The 15,236-nt window shown below is 53.2% G+C and overlaps 2 protein-coding genes across 5 annotated transcripts; one reads left to right on the forward strand and one right to left on the reverse strand.

Annotated features, from left to right (window-relative positions):
* Positions 1 to 22: 22 nt before the first annotated feature.
* Tst (thiosulfate sulfurtransferase) lies at positions 23 to 6,841 on the reverse strand. The gene is made up of 2 exons (XM_052160786.1): positions 5,661 to 6,841; positions 23 to 489 (listed from the first exon to the last, which is right to left on the reverse strand). The coding sequence occupies exons 1-2, from the start codon at positions 6,253 to 6,255 to the stop codon at positions 191 to 193; spliced, it is 894 nt and encodes a 297-aa protein (XP_052016746.1). The 5' UTR covers positions 6,256 to 6,841; the 3' UTR covers positions 23 to 190.
* Positions 6,842 to 7,122: 281 nt separating this feature from the next.
* On the forward strand, positions 7,123 to 15,164 carry Mpst (mercaptopyruvate sulfurtransferase). 4 transcript variants are annotated; one of them, XM_052160784.1, is made up of 3 exons: positions 7,123 to 7,183; positions 10,439 to 11,061; positions 14,563 to 15,164. In XM_052160784.1, exons 2-3 carry the CDS (start codon positions 10,467 to 10,469, stop codon positions 14,859 to 14,861), a joined length of 894 nt encoding a protein of 297 aa, XP_052016744.1. In that variant the 5' UTR covers positions 7,123 to 7,183; positions 10,439 to 10,466; the 3' UTR covers positions 14,862 to 15,164. The 4 variants fall into 4 exon arrangements, with proteins under 4 accessions (XP_052016744.1, XP_052016742.1, XP_052016745.1 ...); XM_052160782.1 differs by lacking the exon at positions 7,123 to 7,183 and adding an exon at positions 7,190 to 7,267; XM_052160785.1 differs by lacking the exon at positions 7,123 to 7,183 and adding an exon at positions 7,356 to 7,469.
* The last annotated feature ends 72 nt before the right edge of the window (positions 15,165 to 15,236 follow it).

Here is a 15,236-nt window from a genome sequence, read left to right on the forward strand (position 1 = left end):
GGCAAGGGGGCAGACACACTACTACTGAGAAAAGGCACTTTATTCCAGGGAAGAGGGGGAGAGGCACCAAGGGCAATTCTAAAATCCTGTCAATCTCCACAGCCTAAGAGGTGAGCCCACAGCAGGTCCCACCAGCCTCACTGAAGGGAACTGGCTGGATGGGATGGGCAGAGGAGGAGGCTGCCCACACTCAGGCCTTCCCGCTCTTCCCCTGGGACACACGGGTCTCCGGGGGCGCCCTGCGGAACCACTCTGACCAGGAGCCATCATAAACAGCGACATCGGGTTTGCCACAAAGGTAGGCAGCCAGGGCAATGTGGCAGGCAGTGACCCCCTTGCGGCAGGTGGCGATGATGGGTTGGGAGAGGTCCACCTTCTTGTCCTGGAATATGGCACGCAGCTCCTCTGGGCTCTTCTCGAAGCCATCTTCTGTCAGGAAGTCCATGAAAGGCATGTTGACTGAGCCACGGATGTGGCCCGAGTCCAGTCCTGGGCAGTAATAGAGAACATGGATTAGAGGAGGCAGGGAGGGTGGGAACTAGAGGACCTGGGGGCCACCACCAATAAAAGTAACGTCTGCTCTCTTGGCAACTCAATTTCTTGCCTGTTCTGCTTATTGTCAACATTCAAACTCTAAGACCCAAGCCTGCAGTCCCTGTCCCAAGATCTATCTTGATGGAAGGCTGTTCCAAGTCACTTCTATTTGAGAGGACATCTGTGTGCATTGCAGACCCTCTTTGTCCCCTAACCTCTGGGAATTACCTCAGTTTTTCTCACCTGTGAAATGGGTACACAGTAGTACACACCTGTGTCCCAAAATTACTGGGGAGAGCAGACAGTATGAATTCACAGAGAAGCTACTCAATTTGCTGCTGCCAAGGACACGTGGCAAAGAAAAACTCTGTGTGTGTCCCCCTCCAACCCTCCAGGCAGCAGTTTGCAAGAGTACAGAAGTTGGCTAGCTACGTGAGTCACTGAATACGCTCTCCTGTGAATTTATTTTACAAGTGAAACCGCTGAGGTGTGCAGCAGTGAAATGTCTCAGCTAGCGACACAAAGGACAAGCTGACCCAGGACCACGCCCAGTCATGATGTCCCCATGAGGCACAAAGTTGTGAAAACAGATCTATCAGATACGTGTTCAAATCCCAACTCAGCCATTTGCTACATTGATTTTTTTCAACCACTTCTGCACCTCAGTTTCCCCATGGGAATGAATGCCCCAGGTAAGGGCAAATGACTCAGATGATAATGAATTCGAATGATGCTGGCCCCCATGCTGTGGCCCCTCTAGTAACAGGTTGTGCAGCTCCCTTCACACACCTCTGAAGCCTCAGTGTGAGCACAGCAGAGGTAAGACAGGCCAGGGTCCTTTCTAGAACACACCCAGTGAGGCTTTGGAAAAGTCAGCGTGGGTGGTAACTCACAGCTGTAGTCCCTGTGTGCTGGAGGCTGAGGCAGGAGGATCTATAGTTTGAGGCCAACCTGGTCTATATATTGAGTTACAGGTCAATTGTGCTATTGCGACCTCATGTAAAAAAAAACATCAAACCAATAAAAGCAGAAACAGCGGAGAGGGGCCACAGCCTCCTGGTGGCACCCAAAGGACCCAAACTCTATCAGTCCCTGCACGCTCAGCCACTTCCGTCTTCCTGGAGCACCTGCACCCCTCCACAGACAGTGCTGAGAGTGAGGCCTACACCAGAACTGCCTCCATCTTTTCAGAGTCCCCAAATCTCCCCCAACTCATTACTTTTAGACCAAGGGGCAAGACAGAAACAGCGTGGTTTGTGTGGTGGGAAGCGGAGGAACAGGCTTACAGTGGATCTTTGTTGTGTCAACACAGCAACGTGAGAACCCCCTCGTCCCAGAGAAGATTGTAGAATCACTAGTACAATCAGTCCTCTGACCGAACACATGTCCCAGCTTGCAAAAGACAGTGACATCTAGACACGTGACCTGAAACCAGCTGTGTAACCCTGCCAGTGAGGAGCAGCTGGCCTGTGGATATTAACTGTCAGGATACAGCAGTTGCCTGCAGGCACCGTGGGGAGAGATCATTTGCACGGAGCCTCTGAGTGCTGTTTTCTTCTTGTTGGTGTCGTACCAACTTTATTGTTGTCTCGAGTCTAAAAAGGGGGCCTTGCCTGAGTAAGGAGGAGGCCAAAGGTGCTGGGAAGCCCGAGGAGGTAGCAATGGCCACTCTGCTAGGAAGGCTCAGGGCCCATCTGCCTGCCTGTCTGTCTGTCTGACTGTTTGTCTGTGGGTGGGTGGTGGGAGGGTCAAGGAGCACGCCTGTGTAGATGAGTACACAGAGGTCAGAGGACCCCTAGACTAATGTCCCTCACTGGCCCATGCCTCTAGAACTTGCTGTTTTAGTAAGGCTGGCTGCATTGAGTCCCAGAGATCTGTCCATCTCTGTCTCCCCAATGCTGGGGTCCTGAGCATCAGTCACCAAGTTGGTTTGGAGGACCTAACTCTGCTCCTCATGGTCACGAGGCAAGCAGTTTCCTCACTGAGCCACCTCCCCAGCCTCTGCCTGGGGACTACGCAGGAACAGAAGCCACAGCCTTAGTGCAGAGAAAGAGCCAGGGGACCCATGGGCTTAGGCCAGAGAACTCTGGACCACTGCCAATCGGAGGAGGGGCTTGTAGCTAGAAGCAGGCTTCCTACAGCACTCTCCTTTGCAGCCAGCACCCCAAAAGTGGGCTCTCCCTCGTTCCTCACAAAACTGACGAGACTTTCCTCCCAGATCTAATGGGGATCCCAGAGCAATTTGATAACTTCCCCAGGAGCACATGCAGAGGCGTGGGAATTCAGACTCCATTACCTATGTTTTTCAGTCACTCTGAGCTCCCCTGGAAAAGGAGGCTGAGGCAAGGGGTCACTGAGACGACTTCTGGGGTTCCTCGGTGGCCTAGAACTCTAGGAATGTGTGTTCCAGGATTGACTGAGGAGGTTCACTCCAGTCAGTAGGCATGTTAAGAACCCTTAGGCCACAGATGGGCATGGTTGTTGGAGGCCAGGAAAACCTGTTTGGACCTTTCTGGCTTTCTTCCCAAAGGTAGGGAATCCAATCCAGGAGGCACCCTGGCTGTGGCCCAAGAGGCAGGGCCTGAGGCAGAAGGGCGCCTTGCTGCTACACAGCAACAGTGCGGAGTGCTGAGCTCTCCTGCCTCAGTCCTCATGTTTGCTCTGGCTCATGCCACCCTCCATGGCAGCTCTAGGCAAGCCTCACTTTGGGGCCTGCCACCCTGAGTGGGGTCAGGCCCTCCACAAGACCACTGAAGATTCTAGAAGTGACTGCATCCAGGGGTCTGCAAATCCAAGCGCTCAGCATGGACCAGGACCCTCCTCTCTCCTCCTCCTCACCTACCTCTAAGTGAAGTCACAGGAACCCAGGCCCAACAACTGAGAAATGAGTGCTACCAGGCCCAAAGACAGAATTCCCATTTAATAGATGAGGAAAACTGAGGCTTGGAGATGGGAGATAGCCTACTATGGCAAAGGCCCTAGAGAGCCCTGAATTCTAAGGTTCCTCTCTTCTCTATGATTCTTCCTACTTACCCTGGGTGCCCAGACTCTGGGGCCTGACTTACATCTCTTTGTTTGCTAGTTGTGCCTCAGTTACACGCAGCTGCATCTAAATACTCTTTTTTATTCTGCATGCTCACTCAGGACTCTGGAAGGCACATGAAGGCCTGAGGGGTAGGCAATCGCCCCCAGAGGGCAGGAAGTAGCCATGGAGTCTCTGAAGACCTGTCTTTCATTTCTGCCACTCTCAGTACCTTCAGGAACACTCAGTCAAGGCCTCCCCACCCCCCACCCGCCATGCTTTATATCTGGACTGCTGAGCCCACAGGAACCTCCCTGAACCCATCCCACAAAAGCAGACCATGACCTTGGTGGTGTGCATTTGTTGTCCAGCAAATCCTCTTACAGAATGGGGACCGTGGCCCTGTCTGGATGGCCCTGGACTTTGCTCAATGCCTCTCCCCCTCCCCCCCCAAGAGCCCCTGGAACAAAAGCCATGAGCTATGGCAGGGCTGGGGGCCTCTGCTTGTTTATGAACAACCAGGAAACGCAAGGTCAAGCAGTTGGGCTGAACCCTCTACATAGAAGTGGCTGAGCTAGAATGAGAACCCAGACTCCCTGACACCCTTCGGGGAGATCAGAAAAGGTAGGAAGAGTCACAGAGAAGAGAGGGACTTCAGAACTCAGGCAGCCTGCATCCCCTCTCCAAGCCTCGGTTTTCCTCGTCTGTAAAATGACAGGACACTGTGTCTGGGCCCCATGATCTTGGTTTGTTTTCCAGTCTGCTCAGTGGCCAGCTTCACTCTCCCTTCCCCCAGTTTAAGTTCCAAGAGGAATAAGGGCTTTAAGCCAAGACCAGGAGGGGCTGCAGGTATTCCAGGTCCAGAGTCTCCGGAAAGTGCCTAATGAGTGTGCATCTTTCTCTCCTGACCTTCCCAGAGCCAAGCAGGCGGGGAAATCAAAGGCCTGGAGAGAGTGGGACTGGAGCAATGCCAGGCTCTGCCAACCCCCTGTGCGGCCTTGATCCGCTCCTGCCTGGGTGCCTAGGCCCGGCTCTGTCCGGTGGGATAACAATTTAGTATTAAGACTGTAAAAACAGTGTTGTGGACATCAGCTGGCAGAAAGGAAGAGACATTTTGCAACAAGTTAGTTAAGTCACAACAGGGCAGCGGCACTTACAGAGAGAGGAGAGAGAGAGAGAGAGAGAGAGAGAGAGAGAGAGAGAGAGAGAGAGAGAGAGAGAGAGAGAGAGAGAGTCAGAGAGAGAGAGAGAGACAGAGAAACAGTGAGGTGGGCCTCCAGTCCTGAGCTCTTGGAAAGCAAGGCTTGGGGTTGCCTCTGGTCAGGTGACCCTAGAAGGCTGCATTTCGTCTTCTGAGATTTCTCCTGACTCCTAAGTGTACCTTCAGGCTTTCCCCCACACATACAAAAGGAAACCCAAGGGCCATCTTTCTGGGAATGCCTTGTCACAGGAGGCTCCCCCGAACCCTAGAAAATGGTGGTAGGACTGAATAGGTTTATATCTGGATTTAAAACTCTGGTTTGAAACAAAATGGCACTGGGTTCATATCCAGATTCTGCCACTTAATGGACCAAGTAACAATAACCTAGTGTTTCATCTAAGTTGGGTATTTCATCCCATCAATATCCCTGGCTGACAGCTGCTGTTAACAGTTCCACAGACAGGCTGCAACTACCTGTTGAGGTTATGAACTGAGGTGCCTTTCACAGACACTTTCAGGGTCCCAGAAGAGCTCAGGGGAAAGGCCTTGTTGGTATTTGAAAGGGCTGCTGGGATCTTGAGGGTGTGAGGATACTTGTAGACCTCTGTGCAGCCATGCAAATGACTGCTTGTGGGTAGAACATCCTTTGGTACATCACTGCATGTGGAGAGCCTAGAAGTGGACCATGGACGAACAGGCCACCAGTCACTGGGGCCAGCTTCTTAGCACCCGACTATGGCACACAGAGCCCTCATGGGAGCTGCAAAAGCCTTCAAGGTTAGCCATCCCCTCCCATTTTACAGATGGAAAGATAAGTCTCCCTGGAGGGACGGAGGGTCCCAGATGTTTTGATTTCCCATCCTTTTGTTGTGCAATCCTCCCAAGGGCCACAGGAACACCTACCTACTATATCCGGCTCCGGCTGTGTGCCCAGGTACCGTCCTTGGGCCCGAGAATCCACCATCTGGAACCTTTTAGACTGGAGGTTCTCCAGGACCTGCTCATAGGTCTTGAGCAGGGAGCGGTTCAGTGTGGCTTTGAAAACTGCTGGCTCTGGCCGCGAGGGCTCAGATGTCACCGGGTGGCCCTCCTTCAGCCAGTTCCGGAAGCCACCATTGAGCACTGACACTGTGCGGTGTCCAAACACACGAAACATCCACCATACTCTGGGTGCATAGAAGCTGCCCAGGTCGTCTCCATCGTACACCACCACGTGTGTGTCGTTGCTTATGCCCAGGTTGCCCACGTAGTCTCCAAAGTGGGCCTCGCTGGGCAGCATCATCTCATAAGGCGAAGCCGTGTCCCGGCATTCCTCTATATCAAAGAAGGACGCGCCAGGCACGTGTCGCTCCTGGTACTCTTTGCGTGCCTGGCGGGTCCCGGGTGAGTACCAAGACGCGTCCAGTACCCGAAGGCTGGGTCCCAGTTTGCCGGACCGAATGGATTCCGCCAGCCACTTGGTGGAGACCAGCGCCCGGTAGAGCACCTGATGAACCATAGTGTCAGCTCTGCGTGTCACCTGGCGCGGGTGGGAGCCAGGGAAGAGACAGGCCTGAGAGGACCGAGTGCGGTGGGCGGAACCCAGGAGGCGGGGCTGTTGTCGCTACTACATTTTCCCAGCGTGCAATGGTAACTACACTAGGAGCCAGACTCACAGTGGGAGAGTTTGGCACATTCCCTAAGGAAAGCCACCCTCCCACTGCCCCGGCGCCCTCCCTTGACTGGTGCCTAGGAGAGTGGGTGGGCGTGGCTAAGAGTTTCGGAGCTTTCCCACAGCAGCAGCTGGTGGGAGGGGCTGGCTCAGGACACTGTCTGCAAGAATAGGAAAAACAAACATAAGTCCTAGATGGAGAAGATGGCCCTTGGGCTTCGAGTCGCCTCTCCGGGGCGCACTGACTACTCGCCAGCCCTTCCGCTTTCGCTTCCTGCAGCCTGAGTTCTCTGGCTTCTAGAATGCCCAATTCCAGTGAAAGGGTTCCAGACACCCTGCCCTGCTTTCGCCAGGACCCAGCTAGCGGCCCCATCCTGGGCGGCTCGCTGCACTCAATCACCCCAGTAGTTGCGCTGGCGCTCGCCCTTGCGCTCCGGACAAGCTGGCGGGTTCAAACAAGGAGCCGGGAGGGTTCCCAAGTGGCCCGCACCATTGTACCACCACCCATGGGGGTGAGGAGAGACACCTCTCTCGTAGACAGTCGGAACTCCGAACGGCTTCTGCATCTTCGCATGGTAACCCTGTTTGCTCCTCCTCGTATAACACTTCTCACATCTATAAGGGGCTATTGAAGGTTCGAGGTGACACTGGGGCAGCGCGCAACCGGGTTCAGTGCGCGTGCGTCCCCCTCAGTCAGGGGAATGGAAGGTGCAACGGCTGGGTGTGGCCCAAGCAGTGGGCGGTGCCCAAGTCTCCTCCCTTTGGCTGGCGGCAGGTTAGTGGCGGAAGGAGAGGACCTCTGAGGGCTCGGGGAGGGGGTGACATGGCGGAGCTGGGAAGCGGGGAGCGCGAAACCCTGGTATCTGCTGCCCAACGCGTCCTATTTGTTTTTCTGTGAGAGAGAATGCTTCTCGGGGGTGCATAGCGTGGTACCACGCGGGAGTGGAGGAGGGGATGCAGTCTGTGAGAGAAGAGTTTCCAGGGCGCCCCTAATTTGCCGTACAGAGGACTGTCCCTGGCTGCTTGTGGCTGCCTGTGGGTTCGGGTGGGATAAGAGACAGGTGGGTAACAGTGACTGAATGGGGTTTGGAATGGCCTGATGCCTCCTGACAAAGTAGGAGGGCCCGAGAGAATAAACAAAGCGATTCAGAGGAGCTGTGGCGTGGAGACCCAGCGTGCCCCCAAGAGGAGAAAGTAGCAGAACATACTGGAATAAAATGAAACTAATATTTATCAGGCCCTCCTTGCGGAGTGCCTTAACGACCCTGAGGGACCGAGCTGAAACTTCTCCCAACAGGAGAAACAGGTAGAGCCAGGAGGTGCCAGGGCACGCAGGTAGTGGAAAAGGGACTGATTTCTCACCTGAAACCCAAAGTGGTAAGAGCTGCCTCGGTTTGCCAGTCCATCCTTGAAAACATTATTATTAATTATAATAATAATTATTATTATTAATTGTCTTGGACTTCAGTTTTTAACACTTCATTGTAAATTTTTTTTTGATTGGTTTTCAAGACAGGGTTTCTCTGTGTAGTTCTGGCTATCCCCAAACTCACTTTGTAGACCAGGCTGAGCTCGAACTCAGAAATCCGCCTGCCTCTGCCTCCCAAGTGCTGGGATTAAGGCATGTGCCACCACTGCCCAGCTCATTGTTAATTTATATAAATGGCAATAAGCAAACTATCTGGAAATAGAGCCTGGCTTTTGTAAAGCAGCTGCACACCACCTCTCTAGTCTGTTCTGTTCCCCTGGAATGCTTTCCTCTTGGACTTCCCTCCCCATTTTTTGAACAGTGATCCTGCCCTGAAATACTGTCACAGTGTGTTGCAAAAATTCAAACACTGTTTATCATTTTCCCAGCATACTCTGAGCCTTGAGCTTGACAGTAGGGAAGAGGAGTTACCAGGAGGGTCTAAGTTGGGAGATGCTCTTCAGGGCCTGCCCGACTCCCACGGGTGGGGTATATAGGCTCACAGTAGCTTAGGTTGACCTGGACCCATCCTATGTGTCCTGATGGACTTCCAGAGAGCCACTCTCCCTTGGGGTCCTGGCCCTCCAAGCACAAAGAAACCTAGTCTCTTTCTGGTTTCGGCCCCTTGTGGGCACCCATAGCCTAGCCTTTCTGCTGTGGGAGTAGGGGGTCTTTTGTGATAACTGTCAATCAAGCAGGAGAGTAGTGACCTCAGACCTCTGAAATCCCATCCCCTGGAAGTCGAAGGCCAGCTGTAAATTCTGGGAAGATTGCTCCTGTGATTAAGAGCTTGCCTTGGCAGCACTAGGCCTGAGCTGGATCCCCAGAGTATTCATAAACAACACAAGGCATGCTGCATGCCTGTAATCCCAGCCCTGGGGAAGGAGAAACTGGCTCAGTAATCAGCCAGTCAAAGTGAGTCCCAGGCCGTGGGAAGGCCCCCATCTCAAAAATGGTATAAAGTTAATGAAATGGCTGATGCCTGGGGCCCCATCTGAGATCTGATTGCTCTCTGCCCCACCCCACCCCCTTCTAGAGTGCACACACACACACACACACACAGAGAGAGAGAGAGAGAGAGAGAGAGAGAGGTTGGAAGTCCCAGTACACAACACATGACCCAGGGACCCTCACAAACCCACATGAACAGCCTATACCATGTCTTCTCTGCTCTCTGACTCCCAAACCAGAGCTGGAGAGGCAAAATTCCCACAAACGATGTCGGTAAAGGGGCTGCTGTGTCCTGGAAGGATTGTCCCACCTTGGCCTTCTTGCTCTCTGTGCACACACCCTCCTGTGTCCCAACCTCACATCCTGCTGCACCACACACACACACACACACACACACACACACACAAGAGCGTCAGAGTTTAGCAAGAGTTCACGTCTAACCAACTGGTTTTTGTTTTGTTTTGTTTTTTGAGGCATTTCTCTGTGTAGCCCTGGCTGTCCCGGAACTCTCTCTGTAGACCAGGCTAGCCTCAAACTCACAGAGTTCCAGTGCTGGGACAAAAGGTGTGTACCACCAGTGCCTGGCTTACCCCTTATTCTCATCCTTAGGTCAAAGTGTGCTTCCCTCTCCCTCTCCCTTCCCTGCCCCACCCCCCATCCAGGCTGAGGTAGAGGCCTTGCTGCTCACATTAAAATCCAGAGTTCTTCATTTGCATTGTTGCTGGAGTTGTTCTGGGACCTGCCAAAGCCAAGGGTTCTCCTGTGTGCTTCCAGCCCCGCCCCACTCAGGGCCTAGACCGGTGATCCAAGCCACTTAGTTTCCGTTGGTTGTTTGGGGGTTTTGTTGTTATTGATGTTCTGGGTTTTTTTTCCGATTGGTTTTGTTTGTTTTGTTTTGAGACAATCTTGCTGAGTAGCCCAGGCTGGTCTGGAACTTCCTATGTAGACTAGGCTGGCCCTGACCTCTGGTCCTCCTCCCTCAATCTCTTGAGTACTGGGATTATAGGAGGTACAGCTCCCAACTCGGAAAATTCAAAGCATATCAGAGAGCCTCAGTGGCTTTGAGAAAAAGGTGACAGTATTAAACCTCTTAAGGGTGTTTCTTCAGCAGGCTGGGGAGAAGCTGTTCGGTTAAGTGTTGTAATAAATGAGGATTTAAATGGCACTGGGCGAAGGGTGAATTCTGGTTGTGTTCCCATTGGACTCCTCCACCGGCTCAGTGTATGCGTGGATCTGATTGGCTGTGAAGCTGGGCAGCGTCTTAGAGAAGGGCAGAAACTTTGGTCGTATTTGCTTTACCTAAGGGCTAATTGAGCCTGGGCCCTGGCCCTACCCTACTTTGCTGGGCAAGGAATAGAGTGGGGGACGCGCCCCACCCTCTCCCTCCGCCCAAGGTCATAACGTTAATCGAAGCTGTGCATTATTCAAAGCCTGGCAGGGGGCTACCTGAATGAGAAGGCAGAGCCTGGCTTCACCCCAGGCCCTGTCTGCATTCCTGGACTCTGCTCTGCCGGTGCTCAGGCTCCACCTACGCTGATTAGCACATACGCCCTAGCCAAATCCCTGACGACAGGCTTGTCTCTCCATTCTGGTATCTACCCTGTCTTGCAGCCCCCGCAATTCGAGCATCCCCTAGGCCATGGCCGCCCAGCAGCTTTTCCGAGCTCTCGTGTCTGCGCAGTGGGTGGCGGAGGTTCTGAAGTCCCCGCGCTCCTCGCAGCCGCTGAAGTTACTGGACGCGTCCTGGTACCTACCCAAGCTGGGCCGCGATGCGCGACGCGAGTTTGAAGAGCGCCACATCCCGGGCGCCGCCTTCTTTGACATCGATCGTTGCAGCGACCACACGTCCCCCTACGACCACATGCTGCCTAGCGCCACGCACTTCGCCGACTACGCGGGCAGCTTGGGCGTGAGCGCCGCCACGCACGTCGTGATCTACGACGGCAGCGACCAGGGCCTCTATTCCGCTCCGCGGGTCTGGTGGATGTTCCGTGCCTTCCGCCACAACTCTGTGTCGTTGCTGGACGGCGGCTTCCGCCACTGGCTGAGTCAGAACCTGCCAATCAGCTCCGGCAAAAGCCACTCGGAGCCCGCGGAGTTCTGCGCACAGCTCGACCCCTCCTTCATCAAGACCCACGAGGACATCCTGGAGAACTTGGATGCCCGGCACTTCCAGGTGGTGGACGCCCGCGCAGCTGGTCGTTTCCAAGGCACCCAGCCGGAACCCCGAGATGGTAACGCGCTGGGAAAACAGGCAGATGGGGATATGGGGAGCGGCTGCTGTGTGCACCGGACACTGCCTAGCCTTGTGCTGGCCGTTCATGCACACAGAGCAAAGGGATAAGTGTTAGTTGCTGAGTGCCTCACTCTAAGCATCTCGCTTCCTTCTTATAGTGGAGACCATAACACTACCTCACAGTTTTGGAACTCCGGGCTGAGGTTGTCTAAGTACCTTGAGAATCCAGGGCACCCAGAGCAGGACAGCCCACTAACTGTAATGCCCAGGTTGTGTACAGCCACCACAAAATAGCAGAGGGCAGCCCGCACCTGGTTTAGGAAGGACCCAAGCTTGGTCCTGATGAGGTCTAGCCTGCAGCTTCTGAGCTGATGAGGTGCTGGACACCTGCGATGGCCACCTGAGTAATATTAAGAGATTCTGAGAGGGTATTAGGATGGGACAATTGCTCAAAGTGGTTGGCGCCCCAGGTGAGGGCCAAGCCGGCTGCCTATAGCCTGGGTTTCTCCAGGCAAAGCCCTATGTAATATGGGAAAAGATCTCACAAAGCCGGCAGGGCTATAGCCTGCTAGTGGGAGCCAAACCTCTCAGGAGGTAGGTGGAGCCAACCCTCAGTACCTGCAGATACCACATTCCAGTGTTTAAACAACCTTAGAAAACATTTTTTCCTGTGCAGAAGGTATGCTCTTTCTTTCCCTGTTGTTATTCCTGAATGACACAGTGTAACGGCATAGCATTTACAACTGTCATGAGTATTGAGAGAGATCTAGAAGATGGGTGTGCCACCACGTGGCTGTTATCCCAGCATTTGGAGGCTCAGACGGGTGGATCACCAGTTTGAGGCCAGCCTGGGCTACAACATGATTTCCAGGACAGCCTGAACTAGAAAGTGAGATCCTGTCTCAAACAAAACTCGAAAGGGTTTTGGAGAAAGGACTTGGGGAGGATCTAGAGATGTGTTCAGTGTTAGGAGGGTGCGTGTAGATTACATGACAGGACACCATTTCGTGTGATTTGGTGTTGTGGGAGGTCCAGGCACCAATTCTCCTGAAAATATGGAGCAGTGCCCACATGCCATTGTGCAGGTGAGGAGACTTACCTGGAATGGCGGCCTTGCTGGGGCTCTCAGGAAGGAGCCTCTCTGAACTCAGACTCCCTGCATACTTAACCACAGTGAGCAACCAGTCATTCCCGCTACTGTTTCTGCCCAGCCTGCCAGGGTGCAGGAGGCAGTCATGGCCCCAGAAGCTCTCCCATGCCCTCTCTACTGGTACAGGCTTCTGTTCAGAGCCCTGTCTCTACTGTGCTTTGTGTAGCACCTGGCAGGGCAACTAACTCCTCTGCATGGCGGCCCTGGCACGTGTCAGTGGAAGCAATGGGTGAGAGTTAGTGTGCTCCGGCGGCCAGGCTGAGGCATGTTAGTTTTTTTGGTTTTTTTTTAAAGATATATCTATTTATTATATGTAAGTACACTGTAGCTGTCTTCAGACACACCAGAAAAGAGCATCAGATCTCTTTAGGGATGGTTGTGAGCCACCATGTGGGTGCTGGGATTTGAACTCAGGACCTTCGGAAGAGCAGTTGGTGCTCTTACCCGCTGAGAGCATCTCTCCAGTCCCGGCATGTTAGTTTTTACTTAAAGCATCACCGTGTCTCCCCCACAGTCCCTGACTTGGCTGAGTACCCCTGCAATTTGCTCCTTCGGTCCAGCAAGTCGGGGTTCACGAAGCCCTGACTTTACTTACCCACAGGACCCTGGCTTGCTCTTCTCCGGACTGTGAGAAGGGCTGCATGGGGTGACTTTTAGGAGACCCACTTCATTGGGGTTGGTTGACTAACACACTGAATCCTCTCGAAGCTCAGGAGCGCTGTCTCCTGCCCTCCTCTGAGGATAGAGACCAGCATGGACCAGCAGCTTTTCCCATGAAGACAGGGAAACCGAGGCAGGGGGTTCTCACACACTCATTTCGGGATCTTGATGGCTCAGATTTGGCTGACAGCTGTGAGGTTTCATTCTGATGTGAATCTCAGCCCTCCTATGAAAAGGGGGCTTTAGTAACCTCTGGCTGGAAGAAAGCTAGAGACAAAATACACATTGGAGCCCTTGGGGCTTTCAAGCCGTGGGTAAAATGACAGAGCCCTTAATCCACATGTCTCTGGCCTTCCTAGTCTTCATCTTGCTAAGCAGACTGCTTTTTGCTTATATATATATATATATATTTTTTTTTTTTTTGGACAGTCTCATGTCGTCCCAGTTAGCTTCCAACATACTATGTCACTATTGTCATTTAGGATGACTTTAAACTTCTGATCCTCTTGCCTTCACTTGCCAAGTGCTGGCCTTACAGGTAGATATCTCCAGAGGGAAAAAAAATTTTTTGAGGCACTGAGAGTGAAACCCAAGGCTTCATGCATATTAAACAAGACTATGCTAATGAGCCACATCCTCAGCATGGAGACTTAAATTCTTTTAAGAATAAAGTCTAGGGCTGGAGAGATGGCTCAGTGGTTCAGAGCACTGACTGCTCTTCCGAAGGTCCTGAGTTCAAATCCCAGCAACTCTCATGGTGGCTCACAACCATCCATGAGATCTGACGCCCTCTTCTGGAGTATCCAAAGACAGCTAATTTCCCCCTATGACCAGATGGAGCCCAAAGCCTTCTTCCAGGCACACTGAGGCTTTCCTGCCCCTCTACCTCTCTATTGTCTGAGCCTTGGTGGCCATGATGCCTTGTGCCTCACTCCAGGGTTCCTGGGTTCTTTTTGTCTGCCATGTTCTCGGTCCCACTGACAGGACCCCTGACAGGTTGGCTTTATCCTGGGAGAAGACCCCACCCTCCCTAGGCACCAAATGGCAGCACAGGCTCTGGGGTGGTTACACCTCCCCCAACCCACTGCTAGCTAGAGCCTGCTAGTCTTTGTGTCTTATTCTCCTGGGGTGGGGGTGACAGACATGTCCTTCCCATAGAACTATGAGTGGTATTATAGGAGAAAGCACTGCTGAGGGGATGGATCTAGGCACTGCCCAGCACCAGGCAAGCAGCCAGCCATGTCAGCCGTTTTGATTACTATTTTCAACCGTAGCCCTAGGGTATTTTTGTCACACTGGCAATTACCTGGTTAGTGCCTGTCTGCCCTCTATACCATCTCTAACCCTCCAAGTGTCCTGAGCTCTAATTGGACAGAGGTCACATGTATTACTCTGCTGTCCCTCAAGGTTCATAGTCAGGAAGCCCGGGGTGTTGTGTAGCTCTGGTAAAGTCTAGTCCTTGGGTTCAAAGTCGAGCCAGCAATTAGCTGAATGCAGTGAGTTTGGGTGTTACTTAGTGTTAGGCTAGCCATTTGGGTGCGGGGCGGTGCCTAGCTCTGCCGGCTGGAAGATAAGACAAGACATTGGGCACACGTTTGGCATTCTGCTGTGGTGGGAGATTTGATACCACAAGTACCAGCAGCACTAGACTTCACTCATACTGGCCTTCTGTGTGTTCCTCCTGTGCAGGCATCGAACCTGGCCACATCCCTGGCTCAGTAAACATCCCATTCACTGAATTCCTGACCAGCGAAGGTCTGGAAAAGAGCCCAGAGGAGATCCAACGCCTGTTTCAGGAGAAGAAGGTGGACCTGTCCAAGCCCTTGGTAGCCACATGCGGCTCCGGTGTCACAGCCTGCCACGTGGCCCTGGGGGCCTTCCTTTGTGGCAAACCCAACGTGCCTGTCTATGATGGCTCCTGGGTAGAGTGGTACATGCGTGCCCGGCCAGAGCATATCATCTCTGAGGGCAGAGGGAAGACCCAGTGAGGGTAGGCAGGACACAGTGTAGCTTGGGTGACACCTGATCATCACAATGCCAGCATGGTCACTCTGACCCTGCTTTACCAAGAGTCCTCCCTCAAACGACTCAGGTGGTGTTTGGGGGTGACATCCCAGAGACCAGGAGTTCCGGTGACTCATGGGCACTCAGCAGAAGTAGCCAAGAAAATGGCAGGCAGTAAGAGGGTACCTGGGGTGGGAGGAGGGCCAGACAGCGGAACAGCCTGCATGGTGCTAAGCTGGGGCCCACCTAGCTTGCTTCACTGTTGGGAAATAAAACATCAAAACCTTTGTGGTTGTGAGAATGTCTCAGGGAATGAGGAGCGCAAGCAATGGGAGGGGTTGCTTTGGGGGGAGGGGAGG

The sequence above is a fragment of the Apodemus sylvaticus genome, chromosome 17 (assembly GCF_947179515.1).
Source record: "Apodemus sylvaticus chromosome 17, mApoSyl1.1, whole genome shotgun sequence".
NCBI lineage: Eukaryota > Metazoa > Chordata > Mammalia > Rodentia > Muridae > Apodemus > Apodemus sylvaticus.

What these genes read in the sequence shown, in the direction of transcription:
- Tst (XM_052160786.1), bottom strand. Translation starts at nt 6,255, where the DNA reads ATGGTTCATCAGGTGCTCTACCGGGCGCTGGTCTCCACCAAGTGGCTG. An exon ending in GCCGGAGCCGGATATAGTAG is followed by an intron (nt 490 to 5,660) that starts GTAGGTGTTCCT and finishes ATTACTGCCCAG; the next exon opens with GACTGGACTCGGGCCACATC.
- Mpst (XM_052160784.1), top strand. Translation starts at nt 10,467, where the DNA reads ATGGCCGCCCAGCAGCTTTTCCGAGCTCTCGTGTCTGCGCAGTGGGTG. An exon ending in CCAGCCGGAACCCCGAGATG is followed by an intron (nt 11,062 to 14,562) that starts GTAACGCGCTGG and finishes CCTCCTGTGCAG; the next exon opens with GCATCGAACCTGGCCACATC.